Below are 16,191 nucleotides of genomic sequence, written 5' to 3'. Positions count from 1 at the left end.
TGCATTTAATTCTAATGCCTGGTCTTCAAAGAGGCTTCCGTTTTGCAATCTACATAATCCAGAACTACCCTAACTGTGGCATTATTTGTAAAATTAGAAAAAAATCCAACTAAACCATCCAACCAAAAAAAAAAAAAAAAAATAAGAAGCAACCATGCAGACTGTATGACTGTATTATTACAGAATGGGGTGATACTTCTTTTCCTTTGTGGGCTACTGCCCGTGACAGATAATTCATCTAGGACAAGTAATGAACCAAAAATGTAATGAGAATTCAATACTTGGAAGGAATAGAAGTCTCAGAATGTCACAGGAATGTTAGCACTATTAGGTCAGGACATCTCAGCTGTTAGCAAGACTTGGTAAAAGGCTCATATTTTACATGACAAGTTGTACAAAGATTCAGACCTTTTCCTTCTTAATCCTCAGTGACGCAAGCCTCACTGTCAGAATTCTTATGGTTACACTGCTATCTCTGTCAGTTGCTTGCTGCATACTAATTCTCTTTTCAGCTGAAGATACTAAAAAAAAAAAAAAGGAATTGAAGGTGATCAGATCAAATATGACATCAAGTAACATTCCCAAGATGATTAAACGGTGGTAAAGCAGAAAGCTCCTCTTCAATTTGCAACCATGTCATACTGCATTATTCTCTGAGGGCTTAGAAAATTCACACAATTCCTATGGAGTAAGGGCTCCAAAAGCCAGAAATATCAGCTATCAGCTGATGAGCAGTAATGTCACGCTGAGTTGAATGAGCTACGTGATTCAAAATACATAAAACACTTTAGAAAAGCTAATCAATGAACAGGAAGAATCCATCCTTGAATACATCTGCAGCTCATCTCAACTTTCATGGTCACCCAAATTTCCAGAGTGGAAACACAACCACACACCCCCAGAATTTGACCAGGATGGTACATCAAGGCTTTACTGTTTGATGTACAGAACACAACTCTTTGGACACAGGCAGTACTTGGGCCCTCCTCTGAAGTACCAGGTCTTCTTCCACCAGCAGCTGTGAACACTACCATCCCTCAGCAGATTTTTGAGGAACACAACATTTATTTCCTGGACTTGGTGGTTGTATTGCATACCACCACACTGCAGTGAAATAATTAGATGGGCATTCATGATCTATGAACGCAATTCAGTTCCAGTAACAGACACCATTAAAGGACGCAGAATCAACCTTCAAAAAACTAATTTTAATCAAAACAAAAAAATTGTTGATCATTAACAAGTTTATAAAACAGTGATTTAGTTACATAAATAAATTGATATCAGTGTATCAAATCTTAATTACTTTCAACTTCATGAGCATGTTTACATGGGTGATGAAGTACAACCTTTTTACCTATTATAATAAATAAAATGGAGAGCATGAAATAGTTTTTCTAAACAAAAATACCTACAAACATACCTCTAGCATGTTCTCTAATGAAGGGAACAAGAGACACTGGACAACTTTTGCACCAAAACATAAAAACTGCTTTAAAAAGCACAAGGATACAGAACCATCAGCTAAAGTAAAGACACTATACTGTAACCAAAGTTGGTACTTAATATAATGAACAGTTTGGTAGTTAGATCTCCAGTTTGGTTATTTTAAAGCATTAAGACAAGGCAAGATAGAAGGCTGCTTTTGTTTGAGTAATTCTAGAGAAAATAAAATATATTAAAAAAACAAACTGAAAAGTAGAACAGTCATACCTACACAACTTTCTGTCCTGCACAAAGTCAAAATACCTATGCAGAATATATATATATAATATATATATATGTTATTTGTGCACAAAGGTTAGCTTATTATTAGCTCACTGCAAAGGCGTAACATATCATGTCAATAATTTTGGAAAACATTTTGTGTTTTTGTGTCAAAAAGGATATTCTTTAAGTCTTCTAGGCTAGGAGGCACAAACCCCAATTCTGGCATACTGTATTCTTAATGCTAAGGCTTGCTGCTCTGGCTGTGTATTTTTTGTTGTCCCTCTTTACTATAGTGCCTGTTACAAGCATGTGTGTATGTGTGTATACATATATATGTATACACAGGTTGTATAAATATATATATATAAAATTTTCCCCAATAGGTATCAGTCCAACCATGCAATCCAAAAGGTGGCTCTGCATAGATGCCCAGCATATAGTTCACCACCTGAGCCAACCCTGAAGCAAGGCGCACTTTAGTCCTTCTGATAGGTTTTTTTTGTTTAAAACCAAGCTACTGCAGCTTCAAGTATTTTGCATTACATAGATTTTTTTATAAATTAGTTAATGTTATATTTTTCAATATTCAGACATATACTATAATATATATACAGTACAATAAATGCTCTCATTCATTTTTTAATTTTTTTGATAAATCCCTGAGAATGTATGTTGACAGTTGCTAAGTTTCCACATGCACAAGCATTGTGTGCCATGCTTCTGGATGAACAGCACTGCAAAGCCACGTGGTCAGCCTTTTAACTATTAGTATTTCATTTGTTGGTTTGTTTAAATATGCTGAAATGTAAGGATGAGTTACAAAGGAGTAAAGCTGAATCCATTCGAGGTACTTATCACAGGATGGAGGTGTTTTGTTTGGTTTTTAAAGCCATTGCAATATATGTTTGTTTTCGAGGCTGTGAACGTATACAGAAAGAACAGGAGAGCGATGTGGGCTTTTGCCACTTGACAACATATACTCAGTGTAAACCAAACCTTTTTAAACCTCTCTCTCATACAAAACAGAAAAAAGAAAAGAAAATTAAACACACAAACTTTCACAACATGACAGTTTAGTTTGCAAACTCAATATAACTATACACATATAATACCGGTGTGGCTCTGTTTCTTTAAGTTAAAAAGGATTACAAAGGCAGGCTCAAGTAAAAATAAACCACCCCTCCCCCCGAGATCCCCATTCACGCATTTTGCATTTTCAACCAAACCGTTCACGAACCAGCATCATCAGTTTCTTTTTGCCTTTGTAGATTTGTTTTAGGTTGTCAATAAACTGTGTAAACTGGATGTGACCATCATGAGCCATTAGGAAGGTCTCTCGTGCCTTGCTGAGGAACTCTATAAACTCACTATAGTGTCGTGGGCTGATGTGAGTGAGACGTGAATGAGTCGTATTGATGTAGGCTCCGATCGTGGCATCCAAGAGTTGCCGTAAAGGGGCTTTGTCCAGTGACATGAGCTTACCAGAGTTCCTCCTTCCATGAAGTCCCACCATGCCAGGAGTGGTCAAAGTACACCTACGCAAAATGTCCGACAGTACTGTTGCACACTTGACACTTTTGACCACCAGAGGTATTATAGCTGCTAGCTCATTTTTCCCAAGGGAGTGGCTGAGCGCACATGCCCACAGAACGTCATTAATGGCAGGGTGTGTGTCCTGATTGTAACTCAGGTTGAGATGTGTCATGGCCAGAGTGGCCAGCTTGTAGGCCCGCATGGGGTACCCACGGTGCTCCATGTATCGTGCTATGGTAAAAAGCTGCGAGTAGCTCATGCCAGCTGTAGCAGCATCTAGAACGATTTGGTAAGCGGTCTCAAAAGCTATGTGATCCTTTTCACATAGGGTCAGTGCAGAAAGGGCACAGTTCTGAGGATCCTTCATGGCACACTGTAGAGCAAGCGTCCTAGCACTGCCGGCCAGCTTCTCCTGCTGATGGCAGTCCAGATGCAGACGGACGATGGTGCTGTTGGACATCACTGTTGTAGCAACAATACTAGTGGCTTCTGTTGGAGTGAAAAGTGTAAACCAGTTTTGCATTATACTATCCAGTGCATAAACACCTGGGGAGAGAAAGAAAGGATTAGCCACAACTGATAAAACCCAGCAGATAGAGATGTTCAGCAAGAGATTATACCTCCCACAAAGTCTAAGAGGTTACCAGTTCATCCCAGCAAGAAGGGCTCACGGACAGCATGGCTAGGAAATATTATTAAAACCAAGACTACCGTGCAAATTCTGCAGCAATCATACAAACCCAGAAAATAACAAAAAATAGCCTGCAAGATAAGCTTTAATCTCCTGTTGTGACAGCTGAGCTGTTTTACTTAAGACAATTTGGGTAAAACATTCAGGCTCATTTTGTCTCATCAATTCACTCAAAAGCAGCCCCCATCTTGCACACCACGGCAATTGCAACCTCTTTTCTCACTGTAAATCTCAAGGCACAGCACACATGAAATGTAGATGGCTGTCTTAAGAGAACACCATGGCATACCTTAGCAAAACTTATTAAGCATACCTTAAAGCAATCAAATAAGCAATCAAATTCCTAAGTACATGATCATCAAGACCCTAATTAGGGAAATACAATGAGAAATACAAACTACTGGATATTGTATTTCTCAGTCCCACTGTATTACCAGTGTGTTTGGCAGGCAGAGGAAACACTGATGGGTTCCATAAATTGAACCTAGAGTTAACTGGAGTGCCTTATTGCTATGGGCAGTTTACACACACTTGTGAGCCCACCTAAACCATACACTGAGGTCTTCATTTTCTCTGCAGGACTCTGATGCTTTCCATGCATGCCTTCATTCATTTGCAGCAAACCATCATAGCCAGAGAATACAGTATCTTCATTTCAATAAACAGATTCCTAGTATTACCGTACTGATTCTTTACTATGTTGGTTAAACCTCAAAAGTACCCTGCACGACAGTATAGGTTCTTTACAGAACACTTCTATTAAAATACGTAAAACAACTTAAAGCAATTTTAAACCCAGTATTTTATTTGCTGAGATGCAACTTCACAAAATAATATTCAGGCACTAATATGTGTGAGATAACCTCAGCAAAAATTATCTTGGCAAAGATATAAAAGCAATACAAAAAGAGCATTGCATGAAAATTTGCAGACACAAACCACTTTCTGACTAAGGGCATACAAAGGCAAATTCTATTTCCCCATGCTACTGACAACAAAATATGGCCAGCTAAGCATAAAGCAAGAATAAATTAATATAAAGAATAAGCAGCAGCAATCCTCCAAAGTTCTGAAATTCACGAAGCATCTGTTCAATACAATCCAACTCAGATATATGAAGAAGCAAGAAATAAAACTGAAAAACAAGTTCTCCAGAAATACCTTTACTGATAATTAAAATGGTTCCATTATCATAAGTACTTAGATTGTTCCCATTAGCATTCCTGCTGATTTTCAATTTTTTTTTTAACAGCTATACGTCTTTTAATGCACTCATCTTCATTTTTAGACCCTGTATCCTCATTTTGAAGATGGTTAACCTTAACACAGAAGGTTTATGGGATGCCTTATGAAGACGTAGTTGAAATCTAAGGCAAAGCCCAAAAATGATCTGAACATGCTACTTGAGAGAGAACTGTTCTCCCGCATCTGTATTGAATATTTTGAGTATTCAGTTTTTGCATACGGATACTTCCCATACGTTATGCACACCTACACCTTATGGGGGAAAAAGTCACACTGCATTACTCAACTATTGTCTCATTTGCTTTGTGCCTAAAAACACCTACTAATCACTACCATAATGTGTTCTCACCAAAGGAATTTTAGAGATGAATATGAAGTGGGAGGCATATGCAGAACTTGGGTGTTGACAAGGAAGATCAAGCCCCATAAGAGTAGCTGACAAGAGAAACATTTCAGAACATACCTACTTCTGTTGCACACGTTACCAACCACCTCACCATTTCCCGCCGTCGCCAATTCAGTGTTGACAGCGTCATCCGCATCACCTTTTAAAAGAACACAAACAAAATAAAAATTAAATTGAAAACCAAGGCTATAGAAAAACAGATAGGAATTTTAAGATACTCAAACACACTGGAGTTAAAAATGGCAGCCTTTTGCCCTCTCCACTCCATCTCCTCTTTTTCAGCTGATATGTCAAACAATTTAAAAAAACCTGTTCAGATACTTTTGTAAAGCATGCAGAGAGTAATTCCAACTGCAGATCCTTCAAGGATAGAGGACAGAGATTGTTCTTCCGGGAACAAGAAAAAACATTGTCCCATAAAAAAGCCTTCTCCCAAACAAGAAAAAGCAGCAATTAATTATTGAAATCAAATTACATAACATCTCCTCCCTCTATGCACAAGTATATCGGTCATCACTGTGTGATATTCCAGGGCATATAACTGTTTTAAGTAGTCAGGTATGAGCTACTGAATACAGACAACCTAATTACAATTAAGCTGAGGAGAAAAGAAGGGGGTATCATCTGTAGGCTACTAGAGACAGTGCTGAGATTGCTTCTAGCAGGAAAAGCATTAATGTAAGAAACTACACAGCTGGGAATCACTACCAGAAAACTGCATGCATCTTCCTTCTGGAAAACAAATCTTTAGGACTCTTAAAACACCTTTGGTAAGCCTGGAACAGAACAGAGGGCAAATTCTACAACAGTTCGTGTTTGTTTGGTTTGTGACACTACTTTCACTAGAACTCGCTGAAGATATTCTGATGACACTGTCAACCACAAAAGAGTATCCATGAATAAATACACTAATATCCAGAGTGTGCTGTTTCCATAGAATGATATCTGGTGAAAGCTTGAGGTGACACACAGATCAATTGTAAGAATTTTTCTCTCTCTCACATAAACATTTAAGGCAAATGAAACAGATTTCCACAGTGACCACAGATATATGAAAGCCTAACAAAGCACACAAAACTCTCAGATTTTTTATTAAAGATTTTAGTACCTTTCTCCAGCATTAGAAACAATTGGGAAAATATCCTTTCCCAAAGAATATCAATTCCCAAAGAATTCTTTGGAGCTTTATTTACTGAAGCAAAGTAATAAATGATTTTCTGATCTCTGCATGTTTTTTTCAGAATTCCCTGAAGAGGGATGGAGGTATTTAGTTTTGTTGAAATGAACTGCATAACCACTAAGATTCAAAAGTGTCAGGTAATATTACTACTTGGCTGTCTCCTTTTAGCTTGCAAAGTCACTCCTCAGAGCCTGAAAACTAATCTGAAGTACTTGCACACCTCAAGCACACTCAGATGCATCTGACTATACCACAGCTTGTGGAGTATAGGATTTTGATGGAAGGGAGAGGGCTGTTGTCAACATCCTCTGCTTTAGCAAGCAGTCATTATGGTTGCCCTTGGCTTCCAACAAGCCAAGTTCTCATTTAGGGGAAACGAAGAGAAAGAAAAGGAAGAAACCTCCCTGAAGACCATGCAGAAAATACAGTGCATTTCTGTCAAGCAGAGTAATTTTAGTTTCTACCCAGTCCTACATATAATCCTGAACCCACCACACTGGTCCTCTCTCCCCCCTGAACAGAAGAGTGCAGTCAGCAAATGTCAGCTCTGCCTTCCACCTGAATGGCACAAAGGGGCTGTGCATATTCTTGGTCTGTGTTTACCAGTACATCAAGCCTTGTATTAGAAAACAGAACTTAAAAACAAGTCTAGACAGAACCCAAAGACGGTATCCTTTCCTATACTTAAAAGCTACATGCACCAACACTGCATCAAATTTCTTTCTTCTATTATAATAACAACAAATGAGGGAAATACCTGAAGGCCCAACTCCAGGGAAACTTTCAGAAGAGTTATGTCTGGCAAGCTGTCCATGAGTGTTGCTATTTTAAATGCATCCTGGGCAAGTTTGAAGATGTGTGAGGAGGAGTGGATATTTTTCTGGATGGATTCTAACACTGTTTCCAGTCTCCGAACATCCCCTGCAAGGTGTAGAGAGAATTACCAAAATGGAACAAGCTCCTAAAACACCTAGAGATCCATTATAACTGACCCTGGCATTGCTATGCAATAGTATGATGTTTCAATTATACACACTCTGTTTTCAGAAATGTTCTATAATTAAATGAATGAAAGATATGAGATCTCTGTCTGAAGGTGTTCATGCAGTGCAGGGCCAAAAGTCACTCTGATTTGTTAATTTTAAACTGACTTGACCCCTTCTGTGTTTCATAGTCAGTATCATGTGTCAGGAGAACAAAAAGCTGTCCCATCAGCCTCACAGCAAGCTCATCTAGCTACCAGCTAACTAAATTAACTACTTTGCTAGAGAATTACATGACAGATTTAAGCCAGTTCAGTTTGTTGTTCCCATTTCAAACTACTACTGCTGCCAGACTGTGATCTGGACTCCTAAACACAAATTTAATGACCAGTTTAACCCATGCAATATTCAAAGCACACATTAGCTGAGTACATAACTGACAGCAGTGTACCTTTGGCTGCTGTCAGCATGGTTGATGCCAGCTCACACTGCTGGGATTCGATATGACTCAGGGTGAACCAGCGCGGATACCGGTTTGGAACAACGGATGCTATGTGGTGAGGGCGGGACAGATCCCCTGAAGGAGCTGTGGATTCCAGTACCAGCAACCTGAAATAGCAAAGAAATCCTCTTTCACTAAACCACTATCACATTTGGTTGCTCACAAGCTAAACTAAAGCTGCAAGAATACTTGGTATTGTCTATGAAATATGCTTTTTCAATTTCAGAAAAACATATATTGGAAAACTACTTATCTTCCTGGGGAATCTCAAAGTCAATTTGTCAAACTTTCCTATGTCAATAGGCATTTTTGACCTACCAGTATTTTATAATGTACCATAATCCAATGTTGGGGTCTCAAACAGCAGTGACAGAGAAATTTCCTTTAAAATTGTTTTCAGATTCCATTTTCTCATCATATATTTATTAATCAACAACAATCTTATCCAATAAGGAGCATTCATATTTAAAAAATTCAAATTACTGTGTTGTTGACTACTACAACCTAAATGACAGCCCACAGCAAAGACTTAACATTATTGCCCTTGCAATACACTACATACAGAGAGTACACCAGCTACTCTATAAATGTCAGTACAAAAAAGTAGGAATGAACAAAAATAGGCTTTTATTTCAGTACACTTAAGCATAGTTTCAGCAGACTAAAGAAATAGTAAATAAGGCAATGTCCAGAAGAAAAGCTTTTACAGAGCTCAGCTTCTTGATGTCTCTTAGTATGTGAGGTCTGCTTCTACCAGCTTTCAGGTGCATGAGATTTTCTAGAAAGAAGTGATCCGTGAGGATCAAGGAGGTTGCATCTCTTTTCTCAACAAAACTGCAACTACTAAACATTGAAAATCCAATGCATTGATAGACTTTTTCAGTGATAGACTTTTTCTTATCGAATAAGCCCATTTAAATGTAAGTTACATTTTCTTATGCTTAAATAAATACCTAAGTTCTGTGACCAGCTGTGGAGTATGTAGGTTTGGGGTTTTTTTTGCATTAAGATGGACTTAGATTCCATCAGGGTTTTTTTAGATTCCTGAAGCATGTGATATATTAGTATAATAATAATATAGTATAGCAATACATTTAAGAATTCACTGAGAAAAGTAATTCTGAATATATGGGAAGGCATACAGTAGGCACACAAAAACACAACACACCATCTAAATAACTACCTCACACACATAAGTGCATGAAAATATGAACAACCCCTCTGAATCAAGTCAAATGTATTCTCTAGCAGCACTAAGACACCTACTTATAAACCTACTCTAAAGCTGATATTTTACAAGCACAGAGTGATGTTGCAGAGGTGCATTATAAGACAGTTTCAACAAACTAAAAAGATCCTAACTATTAAATGAAGAAAGGGATTAGTAGGTTATGAGTAACAGTAAATAGACAAAAAGCATGAAAGAAAGGCTGTTTTGGAGAAATCTTTTGTCACTTCGATTTTCACTGCCAGCTTCTGTGCCCTTTTGCTGTGAAAAGAAATGCTGTTGTGAATTGGTGGCTTTCATACAATTTTGGCAAGGTTAGGGAACACCAGACAGGCACAAGTAGATTTGGCATTCCTAACTTTTTTTCCCCCTTTGAAACATCAATTATTTAGTTAGGTTTTAGCAAAGCTACCTTGTGATTAAACATCACCAACAAAGTCTGGCTCCCAAAGCCTGGCTGAAATTCAGGCTTAACAAGGGATCAAGCCAAACTAAGCCAAATATTCAAGTTCAGATTCCAAGTGAGCAGTCAATTAGGTCAACTGCAGATCCACATGCTCCAAGGCTATGCTCCATATGTTTCAGTGCTGCAAGCAGAAAACTGTAGCTAGAAGTGACCACGAAGGACTGCACAACCTTGTCCTTGCAGACCTGAGGTGCATACACAAAAGGCTTTGTGGTCTCAGTTTTCACTTATTTCCTATTAAGTATTCCATACACTAAAATAGGACTCAAAAAATTACCCAGCAACAGGTGTGTTTGAATACAGAGAGGTTAAATACTCCTGAGCTGCTGGTAGTTGACCTGTGTAGACTTGTATGCCGACTGATACTAAATACTTCGGTCTGAAGAGCAACTAGGTGGGATCTTGGAAAATTGCCTTCTTTAATAAATGTTGGCGTGAGAAAAGAAACTTCACTTCTAAAAACGTAGGCAGCTGTAGAGATTTCCATGCAGCACCTTTACTAACTTCCACATGGGATTTCTGTCCTTTCCACAGCCACTTCCTTCCTCCCATGGAAGACAAGATGTTCAACTTTTCATCTTCTGACCTATTCAACCTCTCAGCCATGAGACAGACATTCAATCTTCATGCATGCTTTATTGTCTTGTCCCCTCAAGGCAGTATTACATTATTTTTTCATTTGGTTTGTATTGGGAGTTCTTTATTCACTCAACTAACATTTTGGTGTGAATGGAAAAAAATAATCATCTTTCTTCAGGAGAATTTAAGAAGTGCAAAAGAATGCAGACAGACATGGAATAGAAAGTGTCTAAATCTGCCATCACCACAGTTCAAGACAGCAGTCCACATTTCTGAGTGCCAAATATCAAATTACAAAAAGGATTACTGTCTTGGGCTGAACTTTCATCTGTCTTATACAGTGATGAAAAAATGGAGGGAAAACAGCCCTGATTGCAGTGATGTCTCCTGTGATTTTACCAGATGGGAACAAAAAGACAATTCTTTCTTATATTGGTCTATTTAAGAAGTAATTTCTTTGGCTGAGATGACAGCTTTATAGCAAATGAGGGCTGGAGCAACCCAAGACTAACTCGAGATTTCACCATTTGGATCTTTCAGTGTCTTGCTTGTTTTTCTAGTTAAGAAAGGACACTTCCAAAAAAGAAGTTTTCAGTTATGACTGCTTTCTGGGCAAATCCTTATTCAAACAAAACTGCACATTGACTCCATGTTCACTGAGGCAGTGAGGAAAGCTGCTGATGGATGACTACTCCAGCCTTGGAGGATCATTTCAATAGTTTAGTTTAAGGGGTAAAAATGCAAAATCTTGTGCCCCAGGTATGGGATTCTAGAAGTATTTGAAATAGAAAATACTGTTTTACAAGTCTAAATAAACACAAATTGGACATTTATCATAATATAGTTACTATGGATACCATTTACTTTTATAGATGACAGAACCAAAACAGTACCTCCTTGACTGCTTGAATAGAAGAATGTGTATTTTAGAAAAAGAGATTAGGTCTTGATTACCAAACTTTTCCCCCTTTCCACATCCACTACTCGTGCTCTTTTTAGACAACTCACGAATACGTACCGCATGGCTCTCAGTGCAGTTTTGTATGCCAATTCAGCATCATGAGGTAGGAGAGAGGTGAAGAGATACTTGGCAAATGTGTGCATTGGAACACTCTCTCGATGGACGACTTCACCTAAGCCACTATATGGTCCACCTGCAGGAAAGAGAAACAGAATGTCAGTCCTTACAAACTGCTAAACCCCAACTTATGAGCCTTTAAAAGCATTCAGTACACCTTCAGCTAGAAGTGGTATTCAAAGACAGAGCCTGCTGCACAAAAGGTGAAGTTACGTTGTTATTTTCAATGAAAGAGGTAACATATCACCATCACATACACACAGTATGTTACAGCTATATTAAATACCATGTATTATTTAGGAAAACAGGATAGGCTGGAAATTGTGTAACACTAAGCACACTCCCAGTGCTTATACAAATGACAGAATAGTTAAAATACTCCATGAGGCTCATTCAGCAATCCTGGTATGCAAAAGCAGAAAGTAATAATCCAAGCTCTGCCTCCACATAGTTATACTATGCACATCAATACCCATGTGCCCTCTCAGTGTGGCACTGTCTTATCACAGATCCACCAGGAAAAAAAGAATGATGACAGTGGAAGAATGCGTATCTTTAATTGAAACTACATGGAACAATCACCATGGCAGCACTCAAATGTCTCATCTTACATTGGCATTTAAATAATCTTTTGGTCTGGATGTAGTAATGACTCAAGTTCCAGGTCCTGCCCTTGGGTCACAATAACCCCATGCAGCTCCACAGGCTGAGGACAGAGAAACTGGAAAGCTGCTCAGTGGAAAAGGAGCTCAGGGTGCTGGTGACACAGGCCAGGCTGTGCCCAGGCGGTCAAGAAGGCCAAGGGCATCCTGGCCTGGATCAGCAGGGCCAGGGCAGGGATTGTCCCCTGTGCTGGGCACTGGTGAGGCCACAGCTCGAGTGCTGTGTGCAGGGCTGGTCTATCACTCCACAAAAGACATTGAGGTGGCTGGAGTGAGTCCAGAGACGGCCAACAGAGCTGGGGAAGGAGCACAAGTCCTGTGAGGAGCAGGAGTTTATCCTGGAGAAAAGGAGGCTCAGAGGAGACCTTATGATTCTCTACCCCTACCTGAAAAGCCCCACACAAGAACAGACAGAATGAAAGGAAATGGCTTCAGATTGTGCCAGGCAAGGTTTAGACTGGATATAAGGAAAAACTTCTTAACTGAAAGGGTGTTCAGGCATTGGAACAGGCTGCCCAGGGCAGTGGTGGAATCGCCGCCATTTAAAGTGTTCAAATCAAGAGTGGATGTGTCATTTAAGGACATGGTTTACTGGTGAACACAGTGGTGGCTGGCTTAATGGCTGGACTCAGTGATATCACTACTCTTGTCCAACCTAACAATTCTATGGACACAAGGTCAGATTGTGCATCAAAGCTGACTGCTAATCCAGGATATCCACATGATTTTAAAAAATCTGTTTTATTTATGTGAGAACTATCCCTATTACTGGGGCAATAGATTTTTCTCTCTCAGTAAGGTGTAAATTTCAACATGATAACAGCACATCACGATAGACAACAACAATGTAAAATGCAACTATTTACTTGCTGAGTTTCAAATGTTCACAGTGCATATGAATCCTATTCCTACATTTCTCCTGTACACTTGAGACTATTATTCCTGTTAATAGGAAAACTGTGTCAGTTTTCTGACTTCAGTGACAAGAGGTTCCAGCATTAAATGCTGCAAGATACAGAATATGAATCTTGTATTAAATATTACTGACAATTATTGCATAGATAGCACCCAGCAGTCCCAGAAGCTACTACTACTTGTACTAAGACTCCAACCCATCCAGCCTGAAAGGATGGACAGATGGATGGATGGATGGACAGACAAACGGATGGATGGATGGATAAATGGCTGTGTGAGTTCACTTCTGTTTCAGCAACGTTTCTGACTGATGCCTTAGCACAACATGCAAGGATAGAAATCACTAAGCATGAAAAAATTCTGAGCTCCATAGGTGGGCATTTCTAAAGATCAGGGCTGGTTGCACAGGAAATGTCAATGAAGATTTAGTAGGTGACAATGTGTCTCATAATCATTTGAAATGAAGTTGAAAGCCATTCAAATCTAGCTGGCATTGCTTGAATGAAAGCAGCCATTTGTTCGTATATTTGGCAGTTGGTGGCCCAGTCAGAAACTCAGTTAGGACACAAAGAATACATGACAAAGCATTAATATGAAAATATATTCTGCCATTGACTTAGCAGTCAAGCAAAAAATCAGAACAGTCCTTGCAAAACAGTCTTATGTTCTGCTTTCCCACATGCTCAAATGGTAGCTACACACAGCACGCATTAATCTGCATTAACAGCACAGAAATCAGCCTAATATTCGATTACGTTTTCTTTATTGTATCCACTGAATTTTAACTAAAAATTTACAGTTGGTATGATTAGCATCTTAAATCACTGGACAGCTCCATGTAAACTTGCAGTTTCTGTCTAACGTGGAGTAAACCGAAACTGCTGCAGGGAAAGTCAGATTTCTCATCACACACAATAATGCAAGACAACTGCTGCACATTGCTCACAATGGCAATTTTTTTGGCAGTTTTATTAGCAGACTTCCTGCCATGATCAATTCTTTACAACTTAAGAAAACATTAAAAGAATTTCAGTGATCGAAGTCGTAAACTAAATTATGAGAGAGTAGGTCGGAGAAATCCTGCCTTTTCCTCATAAAGCATCCTTGCTAGTACACAGATGCAGCAAATTGATTTTCTACTGCAGAAGAATCCTGCATGTTAGTAGCTAGATCTAGACAGTAGCTTTTCTTATGCAAAGGCCATAAACCAGCAGTACAGACACACCATGATGGAAACCTTCCCTGTGTTGCAGCTTCTCTGCAGTTTCAAATCTAGGCAAAAACAGTGACATAAAGCTTGGAACCCTAAGCAACATATTGTGCCTCTTCCATAAAAGACAAAGTTTTAAAAGATGAATGCATCACAAAAATAGAGCAAAACCTGACTGATCTGTAACAATTTCACAGCTTACCTAGGACAGTACCACACTCCCCTTCAAGCCATGTCCATGCACTCAAAACGTGGTCTATGCCTTTGGCTAATTTGTTCCCCAAAAGATTTTTTCTGCTACTCAAGTAGTACAAAAACCAGAAAGACAATCTTGGAATCTGTGACATCCCTCTCTGAACATAATGCTTAAGTGTTACCTGTTAAGCCTTTTTAAAAGTTAAGGCAGAAGTATGCACTTCTATGCACAGATTTTATTTCAACACTACCTAATTCCAAAACACAAACTGTGTGTCATCGTCATAACTTAGACACAAGACCAGACCTGAAGCCACAATATTTGACCAAATATTTTAATTTCCATCAATGACATAAACTTCCAAAGCAAGAAGTTTTTTCTGTTTTCACAAATAAAATGTTGCATTTCTACCTCAGCAATTATATGTGAATTTTCTGAGCAATTCACTTGGGCACAGTGGTCAAAATCTTCACACATTTATAAAGCTGCCTGTGTAGTTCCTTTTGCAGAATACAAGGAACACTTAGAATTCTGATATCTGGGAACTGTTGGTAACTGATGTGTGTATTACATAATAGTTAGTCTGGAGTGCACAGTCAGGTTATTGAGATTATGACATGCAACAAATGTAAAGAATGAAGTGTATTCAAAATTAAAACAAAAGGTTTGTAGGTCAGTATATGCCTTATCTCTACAGTCACATGATATCTAAAGTTGACAAAAACTTTCAAGGAGTTCTAAGCAAAAAAACCATCTGAAGCATGTAAGGCAGTTTCTACAGGAACACTGGTTCTGTGTGCTTGTGTAAGTGGAGACAGTTTAGAGAAGCACTTAGCATCTGTATTCAGCTACCTTCTAATAGGAAGACTGCTTGTTTTCGAAAAATCTTCACCAGAGTATCATCCAATTCAATTTCTTGTAGCTTAGAAATGAGCTGCTCCTCATTTCGACAAACCTTCTCTTGTGCATACAAGCCATCTGGCATTATTCGCTGCTGCCCCAGCCCTATCAGTGCTACTTCCACAGCCAGCGTTAGGTAAGACTCCCCTTCCTCCAGGAACTTGTGTGCAGGTAGGTGCTGGTACTCCAGAGATTTGCATTGCCCCAGGTTCTCTGTAAGGGGTGACACAGAAAGGAAAACACATCAGCAAACCATTTTAACCCATAATCTGCCTACAATGCCACACAGACAAAAGCTTCCACTGTTAGTATTAATTTATTTAAATTATTTAAATTATTAGCTAGTCTCAAAATACAACATTCCAATCTAAAATACGTCATCTGATTTAACATGCCAGAAATATACAAAAAGAATTTGGTTTTAAACAACCCACTCAAGTGAAAATAGAAGTTTTCATTTTTAAACTGCACAACTTAAAAGAAAGGCAGTTACTCCAGCTTTGAGTTAATAAGGCCAAAATTGCAAAATCCATTCCAATTTCTTTCCCTACCCATTTCTGTATTTCCTTAAAGCCCTGAAGTGCAAGAGGATGGGAAAAGTGCTTCTACACCTACGTAGATGTCAGTTGAAGCTATTAGAATTGTGCAAATACAATAGGCCTTGGAACTCCACACTTTTAATATATGCTCTGTCTGCAAGCACTCTT

General features: G+C 38.7%; 1 protein-coding gene across 1 annotated transcript in view; it reads right to left on the bottom strand.

Annotated features, from left to right (window-relative positions):
* Positions 1–1,187: 1,187 nt before the first annotated feature.
* Positions 1,188–16,191, bottom strand: part of ZSWIM6 (zinc finger SWIM-type containing 6) — a 107,907-nt gene continuing 92,903 nt past the window's right edge. The window contains exons 9-14 of the mRNA XM_063422801.1: positions 15,437–15,697; positions 11,542–11,677; positions 8,200–8,357; positions 7,523–7,686; positions 5,643–5,724; positions 1,188–3,789 (exon numbers count right to left, since the gene is read on the bottom strand). Coding sequence (XP_063278871.1) covers positions 2,927–3,789; positions 5,643–5,724; positions 7,523–7,686; positions 8,200–8,357; positions 11,542–11,677; positions 15,437–15,697 — 1,664 coding nt within the window. The 3' untranslated portion in view covers positions 1,188–2,926. The remainder of the gene's footprint in view (positions 3,790–5,642; positions 5,725–7,522; positions 7,687–8,199; positions 8,358–11,541; positions 11,678–15,436; positions 15,698–16,191) is intronic.

The sequence above is a fragment of the Prinia subflava genome, chromosome Z (assembly GCF_021018805.1).
Source record: "Prinia subflava isolate CZ2003 ecotype Zambia chromosome Z, Cam_Psub_1.2, whole genome shotgun sequence".
Lineage (NCBI taxonomy): Eukaryota > Metazoa > Chordata > Aves > Passeriformes > Cisticolidae > Prinia > Prinia subflava.
This window is presented reverse-complemented; position numbering and strand designations above follow the sequence as displayed.